This window comes from Eublepharis macularius, chromosome 4 (genome assembly GCF_028583425.1).
Source record: "Eublepharis macularius isolate TG4126 chromosome 4, MPM_Emac_v1.0, whole genome shotgun sequence".
NCBI lineage: Eukaryota > Metazoa > Chordata > Lepidosauria > Squamata > Eublepharidae > Eublepharis > Eublepharis macularius.
In genome coordinates this window covers 125781851-125795549 of record NC_072793.1, presented here as the reverse complement: position 1 = coordinate 125795549, position 13699 = coordinate 125781851, and the positions used below count along the sequence as shown (strand labels likewise).

Genomic DNA, 13699 nt, shown 5'->3' with positions numbered 1-13699 from the left:
AGAGGTCCGTGCAGCCGGAAGCAATGTTCTGCTGGCTGTTGGGCCCCTGGCTTCTCCGGCTACTTCCCATAGGGCTGTCGCTCTGATCCCTGCTGCTTTTGTGCCCAGCCTTGCCATCTGGCATTGTTTTCTCCCCCCAAACCGTCAGCCAGCCCCACATCTCAGCACAAGGATTCCTCCCCTATTAGCCCCTCATTCTCCTGGCTCACTGCCACCTGAGATGTTTCTGAGCAGGGTAAGTGGACCCAGGGAAGCAGCAGATCCCCCCAGGTTGGTGGGCTAACCATGGCCAAGGCAGGTGACCAAGGACTCTCTTCTAGGCAGGGGGGGTAGTAAGCACCCCAAATCCAAGGCTGGCAGTAGCAGCTATGGACACAAGCCTTTATCCACTGGCAGAAGACAATGATGGAGACAGATGAATCTTCCTGGCATTCCAGAGTTTTGGCACCATGACCAAGAAAGCCCTTTCCAGAGTTGCCACCCATATAGCCTCAGATGGTGGGGGCACCTGAAGCAGTGCCTTCAAACATGACCAGATGGCTTGTAGCATCAAAGGGGCTACTCAACTTGGCTTGTTCTAAGGCTGTTTTAACTTCCCGTCCCTGAACTTGTTTTGTATCCCTCCTCTGCCACCATGCTCCTTGTTCCTACAACTGCAGCAATCACCTATCCTCTGCTGGAGTCCAACTTATGCCTTCACTCAGTTCTCAGTTCTTTTTTCCTAGCTGCGTATTGGAGCTTACTTTGGTCCCTCACACCCAAATCTAGTGGGTCTTCTCACCCACTTTTTTTTCTGTTGATGGGATTTTTCTGATTCACGCTCACTTTCTTTTAAATTCTCTATTTTTCTTTCCTCCTTTCCATCTGTTGTCACAGTACAAGACACAAGTCCTTTTTCAACAAATGCTGGTGAAGGCTACATTGGAAGCATGTCCTGAATTATTGGCTTTTCAGCACTGTTAAGCAGCATACATGTATATTTGGCTTCAAGAAGGGAAATTACAAGGGATAAATGATTACCCAATTTGCTGAGACACTGAACTGAACCCATTGAGTTGTAGCTTCTATATTACCCATATATTAATCAGAGGAGTTTGTAATTTTCAGTGTCATTAGTCCGGCTGCCAGCAGATTTAGGTTCGCTTAATGTGACTTTTGTAGTACTCGGCATGGTTTCAAAGCAAGGGCAACGGTCAGTTTCCCTACTTTCATGAAGTTTTGATCTTTGTTACAATTAATATAACTTTTGATAGATGGTAGAAAGATCTTTTATCTACAATAGGAGATTATATCATTAAGAATCAGTACTGACTTTCAGAACCCCTCTCAAAGTTGTGGACAACGTGTCAGGATCTAGCATCAACACATCTCCCACATTGGGTAATCTCTCTGTGTTGGGTATCTTAGCAATATACACTGAATATCTGGGTTACTCATCTGATATCAGTGTGGCTGGCTTCTTTTGAATGCTGTGGTTTCTGTAGGCATCTCCCTTTCTTGACCTCCACTTTTTTCTTCCCCCCACTCTGGACTGTAGATGTGGCCTCCTACAAGTTGGAGACAGAGTACTTTCCATCAACACTATTGCAACAGAAGATGGGACAATGGAAGAAGCCAACCAGCTCTTGCGGGATGCAGCACTTACTAACAAGGTTGTGCTGGAGGTTGAATTTGATGTGGCAGGTAAGGAAATAAATTTTTGCTGTGGTTCCACATTTTCTTTTAATTGAGGCTGCCTTATACAGAATCAGACCATTGGTTCATCAAGGTCAGTATTCAGACCAGAAGCGATGTTCCAGGGTCTCAAGCAGAGGTCCTTCACATCACCTACTGCTTGGTCCTTTTAACTGGAAGGGTCAGGAATGGAAGCAGGGCCCTTCTGTATGCCAAACAGATACTTCTACTGAACCACTGGTCCCCTCTATATTCTTTGTTAGCTTACATCTATAAAGTTAAGACAGCACAGAAAAGTAGAGGACAGGTTATTTTCAGTAATCTAGAAAGAGAATAAGGTAGCTGGTAAAATGAGGTAGTTAGTTGATTCTTGGCAACTACATACTGAAAATAGAATCAACAGGTTTTCTGTTACCTAGTGTAACGTGTAATGCACACGTATAGAGCAACCTAGTTGAAAGCTTCAAAAATACCAGCAGTAATAATGCAGGTCTGCCAGGAGAAGGACTGTAATTCAGTTGTATATTGTTAGTAGTTTGATGATGGGGGCATATATCAAATGCCAGAGTTCCTGTTATTTCAGACAGCAACTTTGAGAAACTCCTTATCTGAGAACTTGTAGAGCTGTTGTTGATCAAGAGTAAACAATGTTCAGCTAGGTAGATCAATAGTCTGAGGAAACTACTTGTATACTTTTTATGGAAGGCTTGTGATTGCCATCTAGAGCCGTATACTTCTGACTCAAACCATCTGCAGAATAAGGCATGAGAATTGTGTGTGTGGGGGGGGGCTTTCCTCATCCTAGCCCTGCAGCAAGTAAAGGCTTGAGAATGCATTGTGTTTAGGCTGCAAAGCCCGTGGATGCTTATCAGAAAGTCCCATCTGCACAAAATTATGGCATGCTTCCATTTTACTATTAAACTGTAATCTATCAATCTGCCTCGCCTGCCATCGTAGCTTGTCATGATCTCCTCCCTTGCCCATCTCCTTACAGTTGTCGGCTGCCTCTAACCTCATGGTCTTATGACCAAATAATTATTTTCTGATCTCTGATTTCTTATCGTTGTAAACATGGATATGTTTGGGCTTAGGGAGGAAATTCACATGTAGCTAAGTTGCTGCCTTTAGTGATAATGTTAAACTGTCTTTTTTAAGAATTGGGGTTACTTGCAAGGGAAATCATTGTTTATGTGCGCTGGTTTCTTTCTGGGCATGCAGTGGGCTGTGCTATTTTTGTTGCTAATGCTATAATAAATGTTGCACATGCTGTTCAGAAGTAAATGGAGAAAGATGTCAACTATAATTTTAAACAGGAATTACATTCACTAATACTGGCAGTCACTGTATTAGAAGAATATACTTACAGTCCCGTAATAATGAGGATGGTTTGTTAATTCATTTATTACGCTTGGAAGGTGAACCATGATATCCTTTTGTGTAACTCTGTTTTAGAGTGAAGACAGACATAATATTTTAAGTGAAGAATGGTGAAAATGGTATAAACTCACATCTGCTGCAATCTGAGGGGGGTTTTGTGTTTTGTTTTAGGGCACAAATTGTGCCAAACGTTTCCATTGCATTTAGAATGTCTATCTTCATCATGTGTAAATGAGAACTAGAGGCAGTTTCACACATTACAGTCTCCATATGGGGGCTGCTAAGAATTGCTACTGTTGGCAATACTTTTGGAAACATGCACTGGTCCAGGTGTGTGGAGAGTTTTGATGCTAGTGTCAGCAGCCACCAGCAGTGTGTAGTGTTAATATGGAAGCTTTTACACACATCAAGCCAATGCATATAGTAAGAGGCTGTTATTTTAACTCCCTAATCAAACATTTCAAAAAAATTAAAGCATTTATACTTATCAGCATGGTAGGATTCTAGTAAATGGTTCCACAATGGAGAAAATTGAAATAGCAAAAAGAACTCAATAGGCATGTCCAATATCACCACTATAGTTTATTATGGCATTGGAAATATTGGCTGTGAAAATTAGGCAAGACACTAGAATTGTCAGAATAAAAGAAGGCAAAGAAGAATATAAAATGAAAGTTATGCAGATGATATTGTTATATCAGTTATAAAACCAAATATTTCTCTGAAATATATAATGGAACAAATACTTAGATTTTGATGGTATTCAGGATATAGATTGACCAAAAAGAAGATTAAGATAATATTATTAGCGACAACCAGAATGGAATAAGAAGAGATAGAAAAAATAAGAGATTGTGTCATCCCCAGAAAACCAATTAAATGTTTGGGAATAAATGTAACGGGACTAAACAATACCTTATATAAAGATCATTATCAAAAAGTTTGGACAAGCATTTACAGAAGATCTGCAAAGATGGGGCAGAAGATCTGCTGTTAAAATGAATATATTGCCAAAATTGAATTTTTTGTTCCAAATGTTGCCAATCCATATATATAAGAAGACTTTAAAAATGGCAAAAAAATTTAAATGACTTTGCATGGAAAGGGAAGACAAGAATAATATTTTAAAGTTACAAGTTTGGATATCCGAATGGATCATTAGTCCAAAGAGAAGTACAGAACTGGAGATAATTAACACCAAAGAAGGAATCCATCATTATATATGGATCAAGAAATCATTAAAAGCTATTCAAAGACAAGTTGGCACCCATAATTTGAGGGATGAACTATTAAAAATATGGTTTCAATGTAGAAATAGATTAAGTTCGCCAACTTCACTATTGACATCACCAATATGTGTCTACTATGATATTGTAATAAGAAACAAAACTGATTATGTAAATTATGAATATATGATGGATAAAAAATAAAAAAAATAAAAACATGGCAAAAAAAATCAAGCTCAAGGAAAAAGCATTTCATGGCTGGTGTATTATCAAATGGTGTCTAAAGAAGGTGGATAGTTAAGAGAAAAAACAATGTTTGAACAATTAATCATTGGAGACTCAAAACACCTATTACGAAAAGTATATAAAATCTTACTGCAATATGATACAGAATCAGAACAAGTAAAATGGATGCAAAACTTTGGAGAAAATATATCTATGAATCAGTGGGAAAATTTATAGACAAAAGAAATCAAATTTACAGATTGTCAAATATTAAGGGAGAATTGATATAAAATGTTTTTAGATGGTATATTACTCCTAAGGACATTGCAAAAGCTAATAAGGATTATAGTGGAAAGTGTTGGAAATGTCAGTACGCAGATGCAACATTCTATCATATGTGGTGAACATGCAAGACAATGAGGAAATAATAGATAAAAATATATGAAGAGATGCAAAAGATATTAAAGTGAGTTGCTTTGAGTTGGACCAAATATTTTACAAAGTAATATTACAAAAATGCATAGTGAACTTTTTAAATATATGGTGACAGTGGCAAGAGTAATATATGGAACAAAATGGAAGGCAGAATCCTGTCCAGATTTGACAGAATGGACAAATAAACTATATGAATATACATCAGTGGCAGAATTAACATTTTATATACACAATAGACCAATCCTAGAATTTCAGAAAAAATTGAAAGTTTTCTTTGATTATGTAGGTGAAAATTAAGAACAATGATCAGTAGGGGTGTGCACTTTGAGTTGACATGGGTTGACACTATTTGACACTTCGGGAAAAATACCCAAATTGGATCTGATGTGAAAAGATTCGGGATTTACGAATAGGAGCCAGCATGCTGGCCCCGATTCAGAAATCCTGAATCAAAGCTTCTCGGGAAGCTTTGGGCCTGGGGCTGGCTTCAGTTGGCAGGCAGTGGGGATCCCTTCTGCCTCCCAGCTGAAGTTTAAAGCCCTCTCTCTGCCGCTTGCAAGCGTCAGGGCCCTTTAAACTTTGCCCAATTCCCCCCACCCGAGCCTGCAACCCCCCAACCCCACTTACCTGAGCCAGCAGGGCCACTCCAGTGGTGGAGAGGGCATCTACGGGCTCTCCCACCTCCCCACTGGCCTCTGCGGCGGAGGCGGCGGTTCTGGCCTTCCCCGCCTCCCACCTGGCTGCTGTGGGCTGCTGCAGGCCCCAGAGGCGACGGCACAGTGGCAACTGCAGCCTAATTAAATATAATGTATTCCAAAATACATAAGGAAGGCGATGGAGGGGAGAAATAATTTGGTGTTTGTATATTCTGTTATTTATTATCTTTGATGTATATAACTATGTTATAAAATTCTTTTCTTTTTTAATATTGTTTCTTTATGTTTTTCTTATTTTTTTGTTTTTCAAATAAAATACATTATAAACCAAAAAAAAATTAAATGAAGTTGTCTTATACTAATTCAGACCATTGGTCTATCAAGGTCAGCATTGTCTACTTTGACCAGCAGCAGCTCTTTGGATTCGAATAACCTACTGCCCAGTCCTTTTCACTGGGGACTGAACCGGGGACCTCCTGTTGTATTAGATAAAGCAGCCCCTTTGCTCTGTGTACCCCTAATTGATATGACTGCACAAGTAGGGAACTCCTCAGAATAGAACAGCAAATCCATCCGAATCCTTTCCTGTGGCAGTGCTTACTCATTTGGCTTATTTTGTTCTGTAGAATCGGTCATTCCTAGCAGTGGTACCTTTCATGTGAAGCTACCCAAGAAACGAGGAGTAGAGCTGGGAATTACCATCAGCTGTAAGTATTGTTCAGATTATAGTTACTAAGTTAGAAGATGTGTTTTACAATTTTCGTCACAAGGGTAGGATGGATTACAGATGCTTTTTGCATGTTATAGTCAGTGGATAAAGCACATGCACACAGGTTAAACGGAAGAGATCAGAATTGCTGTTTCATTTTTTCCAGGCTTGATCCATTCAAGGGGAGAACTAAGTAGACGGAATTTTTCCCTGGATTTACCTCCTGGGGCAAATTGGTAGCCTTGGCTGTAGATAAGAACTCAGTTGCATCTCAAAATGAATCTACTTTCCTATAAGGAAATTTTTGAAAACCGAAGGTCATTTTTTCACCTTTTCAAGGAGGTCTGTAATCAGAGACACTAGCCAGACTGACCATCAATATAGTGCTCTGGAAAATTAAAATCTGGTACTAATTAAAAATAAGACTCTTCTAAATCTTCATCAGGTTAGTTATTTTTCAGCAACAGGTGCTTCCCATACTTCCATCTAGGTATGGACTGTCACTATCATGTTGGTATCCTTGATATCCTGCTAACAACTGAAGAGCAGGTGCACTGAGTGAGTCCTCTATATAGAGTGGCTGCTAAAAAAAAAAATTGACCCAGATCTCCCATAAGATGCAACTTCTGTAAATTCCAGTTGTTTGCTTGGATTTTCAGCCAGTGTTCCTATTCTTCAACCAATCAAAGCAATGTCTGGTTAGATTTAGAACCATATCAGGCATCTCATGGTCATATTGAGTGGATGTTGCCCTCCAACCTTCAGATTCTAGAGGAGTATTCATAAAAATCCTGGAGAACACTTTTTCATTCAACAGCCATAATGAAACCACATCACTGTCTCATTTACTACCTATAAAATGGAGCCAACAGAGACTGACCTCATAGGGCTTGTGTGAATATGATTAAGATAACAATTGTAAAGCACATGGTACAGAGGAAAATAACTGATTGCAATTTGTCTGGTGCAGATCTGCCTTTTTTCAAAGTTCTAGTCTTTTAAAAAAATAAAGATTTCCCTTTAGTGTATGAGTCAGATATTTGTGCAGGATAGTATGGTGGGTTTCACTTTGAGTGGAGTCAATAACTGACATTTAAAATAAGTTATATGTGCATATGTCTCTTCTAGCCTCAGGAGGATGATAGCTGGTTAAATTTATGTGCTGATCTTTCTTAATTAAGCATTTGTTAAAATTGCTTCTCCCAGGGCTGCTTGAGAGGGGCTATATATCGAGACATAATTTTGTTTTTTAATAGACAATCAAGGTCACTCTGTAAGGTGTAAATTTGTAAAGTATTTGAATTTTAAAGCAGCTCGCCAATCTGTACATTTACTTTTGTTGTGATAAAGGTAGTGATGGGCAAGCTGCCACCATACTGATTCAGATTGGGAATGGCAATTATGAGCAAAAGATGACAACAAAAAAGGCTCTTTTTCTGAGTTCTAGAATCACTTGTAGTTGCCAGCCCCAATGCATATCCTCCTAGTAGCTTCTGCTAAGACTCAGTGACTGTGGTGGTGGGTGAATGAGAAAGCAATCTCTTCCAGAAGTTGGATCCAGACTGAATTTTCCAGTAGCAGAAGGGGTAGAGATAATTGCCACCAATCCCCTTTTCTTGCTACAGACCCCCAATTTGCCTCTTATGCTGTTCCAGAGGGTCCCTTCTACCCTGGACGCAGCATTTCAGGAAGATCAGTGGCCTGCAGTAGGAAGAGGGCAGGGATGTTCTGTTCCTTGACAGAAGTGCCTTGTACAAGTGGAAAATTTAGTCTGGATCCAACACTCTGTCTGCTTCTTTCTCTCCCATCTCTTGCTCTACTCCTTGGTGTCTCAAACACTGCCGTGTTTGCATTCCAGCTACTAGATACAGTCAAGCCCCTTGGGAAAACTACAGCCACATTACAAGTGACAGCAGCCATGAGTAGTGGTGGGCACGATCCAAAAAAAATACCGATTAAGCTGATCATGGATCGGCGCCAGCGACAATCCTGAATTAATGATCCACACTGATCATCTCCTGTTTCCAATCCGTGGATCGTGGATCGTGGAGGCAAAAGCAGAGGGATGCCCCACTGTTCCCAGTGATACAGGAACGGTGGCTGATGCTGATGGCATCTGTGTTTGTGTTTGGCTGTCTGTGTTTGGCCGTCAGAGCTGCCTATCAGGGTTTGCAGGGATGAGATTGGAATGCCCATGGCTACAGAACACCCCCTTCCCCCTCCCTCCCTTGGGTGTCTTCTCCCAGCTGGTGACTGCTTTGCTGCTCCGTGGTTGGAAGGAAGCCCTGCTGATCAAGGCAAGCTGGGCTTCCATTCGGGTTTCGAGGGCGACAGAAGGAGGGCAAACACAGCTCAGCCATTCCCCTGGCTCCGTTGCCAGGAAAATAGATTGCTGGCGCCTGAGTGTCTGGCTTCCTGATCCGAGCACGATCACCCCGATCAAGCCCCGATCCAGCCCCCCTCCCGACCGTTGGATCGTTGGCCGTGCCCGAGCACGATCCGCCGGGTCCCGATCGCGCGATCGCCATTATCATGGAGTTTTTTCAATCGTAATGCAGATCGTGCCGATCTCTAGCCATGAGTCCATCCCATAGTCTCCGACACCATTTTAAAAATAGTTGTCGTTGAGACGCGTGCTGGGAGAGCTCCGTTCCTCCCGACTCCTAAACCTTCATTAACAGCATACAGCGAAACAAAATCTACAAAAACTATGCATAAGCCATCACAAAAGAAGAGGAAAAGTAACTTCAAAGTGGCAAGGAACCTACAGACGTTCTTTTCTACAGTTAAAGAGCCGATGCTAGCAGACAGCAGCGGGGGAGAAACACCCAAAATGGCGGACGATCTTTTTAATGACGCCACAGAAAAGGTAAATCAAGACAGAATAACTTTAAACCCGCAGCTAGCAAAATTGAGTCAGGACATTATTTTGCATATGACTAATTTAATCAACCCGCTGTCAAAACAGCTTGCTGAAATAAAGCTTGACTTGCAAACTGTCAACCAAAAAGCAGAGAAAGCTTTAGACTCTAGTTTGCAGTCTCAGAAGGAGGTAACTGTTATGCAAAAAGTAATTGAAATTCAAAAGGACAGGATTCTTCGGCTGGAGGTTGCAGCCAAGAAAAACTGCCTCAAGCTAAAAGGACTTAATATATCAAGTACCCATAATGAGGATCTCATAATGCTTCTTTCAAAGTGGCTTGTAAAATATTTTAAGTTGGAAAATGAAACAGCCCCATTCATAACTAACGCTTACCAAGTCGGCAGAGTATCACAAACTAAAAATAAAATGACTCCAAAAGACGTCATTATTGAAATTCCAAATCAAAGCATAAGAAGGAAGATATTGGAAGAAGCAAGATTAAAAGGATCAATTCCATATGAAGGCGTGCCAATCTATGTATACGTGGATCTCCCAAAAGAAGCTCTTATTAAAAGAAAAGAACTAAAGCCTATAACTGAAGCGCTACGAAAGTCCAGTATTCGCTACCGATGGCTAAATTACACTAAGCTTCTGGTGATATATCATGGAAAACATTATGTTGCTACAGACATAGACACTGGAATGAACCTTTTGAATTCTATTAAGCTGGAAATTCCTATGGAAAGAGAAATGAATAAATCCAATCAGAAAAAGAAACCAGTAGACCTGCTTTCACCACAGAAAGGAAGCAAGATTCCTATCAGACTTATCTGATGTTTCTCTCTATGTTTGCAAGAACTTTAGGAAGGAACTTAAGCATACTTTTATATATATATATATATATATGCAGTTCGTTGTATTACCCATTGAATGCCTTAAAACAAACGAAGGTTTGGGGGAAGGGAGGTTACAGTCCTCTCAGCATAGCTCTCCTAGTTTTATAGCTCTACCTGTTTGGGGGGGGGGGTTAAGTAGGGTACCCAGAATTGGTGTGTGTAATGTCACACTAATTCAGTAGAGCTATACTTAAAGCTAATAGATATCAATATATATTAAGATCATATAATTCAATTATCAACCAAGATGCAAAGTTTACTTTTATGCAAAGGGGTTGGATGGGTTAGGGAGGAGAGGGGAGGGTTAGGGAGGAGGTGGGTAAGTGGTTTAGGAAGTATATAATTAGTATTATAACTCAATCAATAAACATCTGAATAAAATATTTACAAGTTAAATGGTTAAAGTAGATTTAACAGAGTAAAAAGGTTAAAAGACTGGCTAAATATAAATCATTGTTGGCATTATGTATGTTTATAGCATGTTAACAGTCAAAAGAAATTATAGAAATTTGCTTTTGGAAAAATATACAATGATCTGTATAATAAGGAATATTTTCTTTTAATATTCCGTTTATCTATTTGTTAAATCTATCTTCAGATGTAATGTGAAACATTTTCTCTCGTTGTTATGGCTATAATGCTATTGTTAAATGTTAATTTGCTTAATACTAATAAAAATATTATAAAAAAAAAAAAAAAATAGTTGTCGTTCTTTAAAAATTGCTATGAGGCCCTGATCTTGATTGCATACATTGCATCCCCAGGAGCTCTTGTTCCTCCCACCCACCACCCACCTTTTCAGGTGCCTTTTTAGGTGTCAAAAGAGTCCCCATTGCTGTTTTGGCACTCGAAAAGATGCGGGGGCAGGGGGAAGAAGAACTCTTGGGTTTCTTGCAACACATGTAATCCAGATCAGTCCCCATGGCAGTTTTTAAAGAACTACAACTGCTTTTAAAATGGTGTTGGTAACCATGGAATGGATCTATGGAGTTTAATATCCAGGACAGAGAAAAACTCGCAATCATAATGATGATCACTTTTGGATTGAAGGCAAGCATTATGAGCTGTCAAGGTTTGTTTTTCAACATGGGTAAATTTACAAGCCATTGGCCATTTTTACATGGCTAAACCCTCCAGAAAATTGTGCATAACTCACTGCACGACGGCGTCTTTATACTGTGATTTCCCATTTAATGGTGCGATTTCTGATGTCATCACTCCATTAAACGGGAAATCGCTTTATGAAGACGCTGTTGTGCTGCGAGTTTTGCATGATTTTCCAGATGCATTAACAGGCATGTGGAAACGGCCATCATTTGATTTTGCTACATCATTTTCATAGGGTAAAACACTTGATAAGATTGGGACTGAAAGTAGCCTGTGATTACATAGGAGCAAGCTAAAAATCCAGATTATGGTTCTGGGAATGCATTTTACATTCCCAAGAATCGAATGTATTGGATTTTTTTGTTTGTAAAAAATCAAGTTTCTAGCCCTTATGGCATCAAATACATCTTTGATCACTTGTGGGCACTTCCTACTTAAACCTCAAAAGCCAGAGAGGTTCTAAAGAACAGCTATTCTCGTGTGAGTCTATGCATTTGCTGAGACCAGCCTTTGCATGTCCCCACTTTTGGAGGTCAGGCAGGTAGTTACCAGGCACAGGATTGTTTTGGTACTGGTGCCCAGGTTCCCTAGAGGTTTCCTTGTCTCTCACTCTTCATTAATTTCAGTACCAAATTAAAAATGTACCAAATTTCAGTGCCAAATTCAAAGAGGTTTTTTATGTCAGGTAGCTTCTGCTATGTATTTGCTAGCTGTTTATCTGGATCCGGTTATATTATTATGTGTGTTTAGTGTGCATTGCTGTTTTCCTAGTTTGTATTTTCATCCTTACATTAGCCACTATGTAGAGTGGTAAGGCAGAGTACAAATATTTTAAGTGTGTGTGTGTGTGTATGTTTGATTTCTAGTTGTCAAGGGCAGGGCTTTGGTGACCTGTGTAGATCCTTGCCTGTCCCCAGAAGGAACAAAGCAAGAATCAATTATGCAAATGAGCATAAATTGCAGGGTCAATTATGCAAACTAAAAGAAATTATGTAAAATGTGATTAATTATTTAAATATATGTGGATTACAGAATTCAATTTTTCTGGCACATGGAGTGAGCCTCACTTATATGCCCTTCCTCCTACTCTATGACAGTTATTGATGACCTCTGTGGAAAAGCTTGAGAGGTAAAAAAGCTCTCTGACATATTAAATGCAGCTGTCACCATCTGGAAGGTGCATTCAAAAGTGGGAAACTGATGAAGTAAAAAGTCACCTTGTGCTGACTTCACCACATCAAAAAGTAATGTCTGAATTACCCATCAATCAAGAGATCCTATTTTGAGGCAGAAGGGTAGTAAAATATATGTAGCAAACTGAGGCTAGCAACATGTGTACTCATAGGCTTCAGATAGCCCAGGGGTCCTTTGGAGAATGATCTGTAATTTCTTACAGATTATCCCACCATCTTTTATGTTTCTAGTTCTTATGTTTCTGGTGACAAACTTAAAAATGTAGTGGGAACCATCAAAAGATCAATAACAAGAGCATCGTAAGAAGCCTTCATTCTTCTTTTTATGACTTATATTAAATCTTTGTCCTTTACGCTATTTCAGATTTTTTAAAGGTGTCCAAAAACATGCATAGTCCAATCTTATCTTCCCCACCCCACCCTGGGTACAATAAGAAGGGTCTGCCCCCTTTGTAGTTTTAAGAGTTTTGGGGCCTGTATATGCAGTTTATTAAGAAGCGCATTCCTTTCTATTCTAATTAGAGATGTGTACTGAGAAACATTTTGTTTTAGTTTCAAATCCAGGATTTGGGGCTAAACTACTTAACCTTTATTGGATTTTTGTTGGTGGGGTGTTGCCAGTTTAATGGCTCTAACCCAAATGGCTCTAACCCATTTGGCTTTGGGACTTGTTCTTTGCAATGCCTTTGAGGCTCTTTGGGACAGCTGTTTTCATACTTAATGGCATCAAAATCGAACAGCCCATAGTCCTCCCTCTAAACCATCGACCCACTGAGTTTGAAGCACCCACAACAGCAGGGTTTGTGGACCCTGAAGAATAGTTAGGGAAGGCAAGTGTTGGCTGCACATCCACACGGTGTTCTTTTCAAGGGGGTGGGGTGGGGTGAGGAAATGAGGCTTTGGGCCAGCTTTTTTCACGCTTTGCAAAAACTTAATCAACCATTAGACTCCCTCCCTCTATCATCAATCTACTGAGTTTTTCTTGAGGTACACTACGCACACTCAAAAACAGACCCTGAAGAAGGTGAGTATCAGCAGGCATACACTGTGGCAGGAAACTGGCAAAGCGGTAGCAGGGTGGTGGCAGTGGGCTGGTGCCCAAGCAACCAACCAGCACAGTGACATGTTAAAAAATCTTGTGTCGTATTCACTTTTTTCTTTTTCTAAATGATGATAGTGTCAATAATTTATTACCTTTGCATCCTGCTGTAGTCTGTTGCTGCCATATTACCCTGTGCTTTGCAATTTTGTTTCCACAATGAGGCATATTCTTCATTTTAACTCTTAGCATTCCAGTGCAAAACGGGGTGTATGTATTCTTGTGTTAATCTCTGCCAA

General features: G+C 40.0%; 1 protein-coding gene across 1 annotated transcript in view; it reads left to right on the top strand.

The window, feature by feature from the left end:
* Positions 1-13699, top strand: part of GRIP2 (glutamate receptor interacting protein 2) — a 150405-nt gene that overhangs the window by 96857 nt on the left and 39849 nt on the right. Inside the window, exons 15-16 of the mRNA XM_054976398.1 lie at positions 1538-1683; positions 6220-6300. Of these exons, the coding sequence (XP_054832373.1) occupies positions 1538-1683; positions 6220-6300 (227 nt within the window). The remainder of the gene's footprint in view (positions 1-1537; positions 1684-6219; positions 6301-13699) is intronic.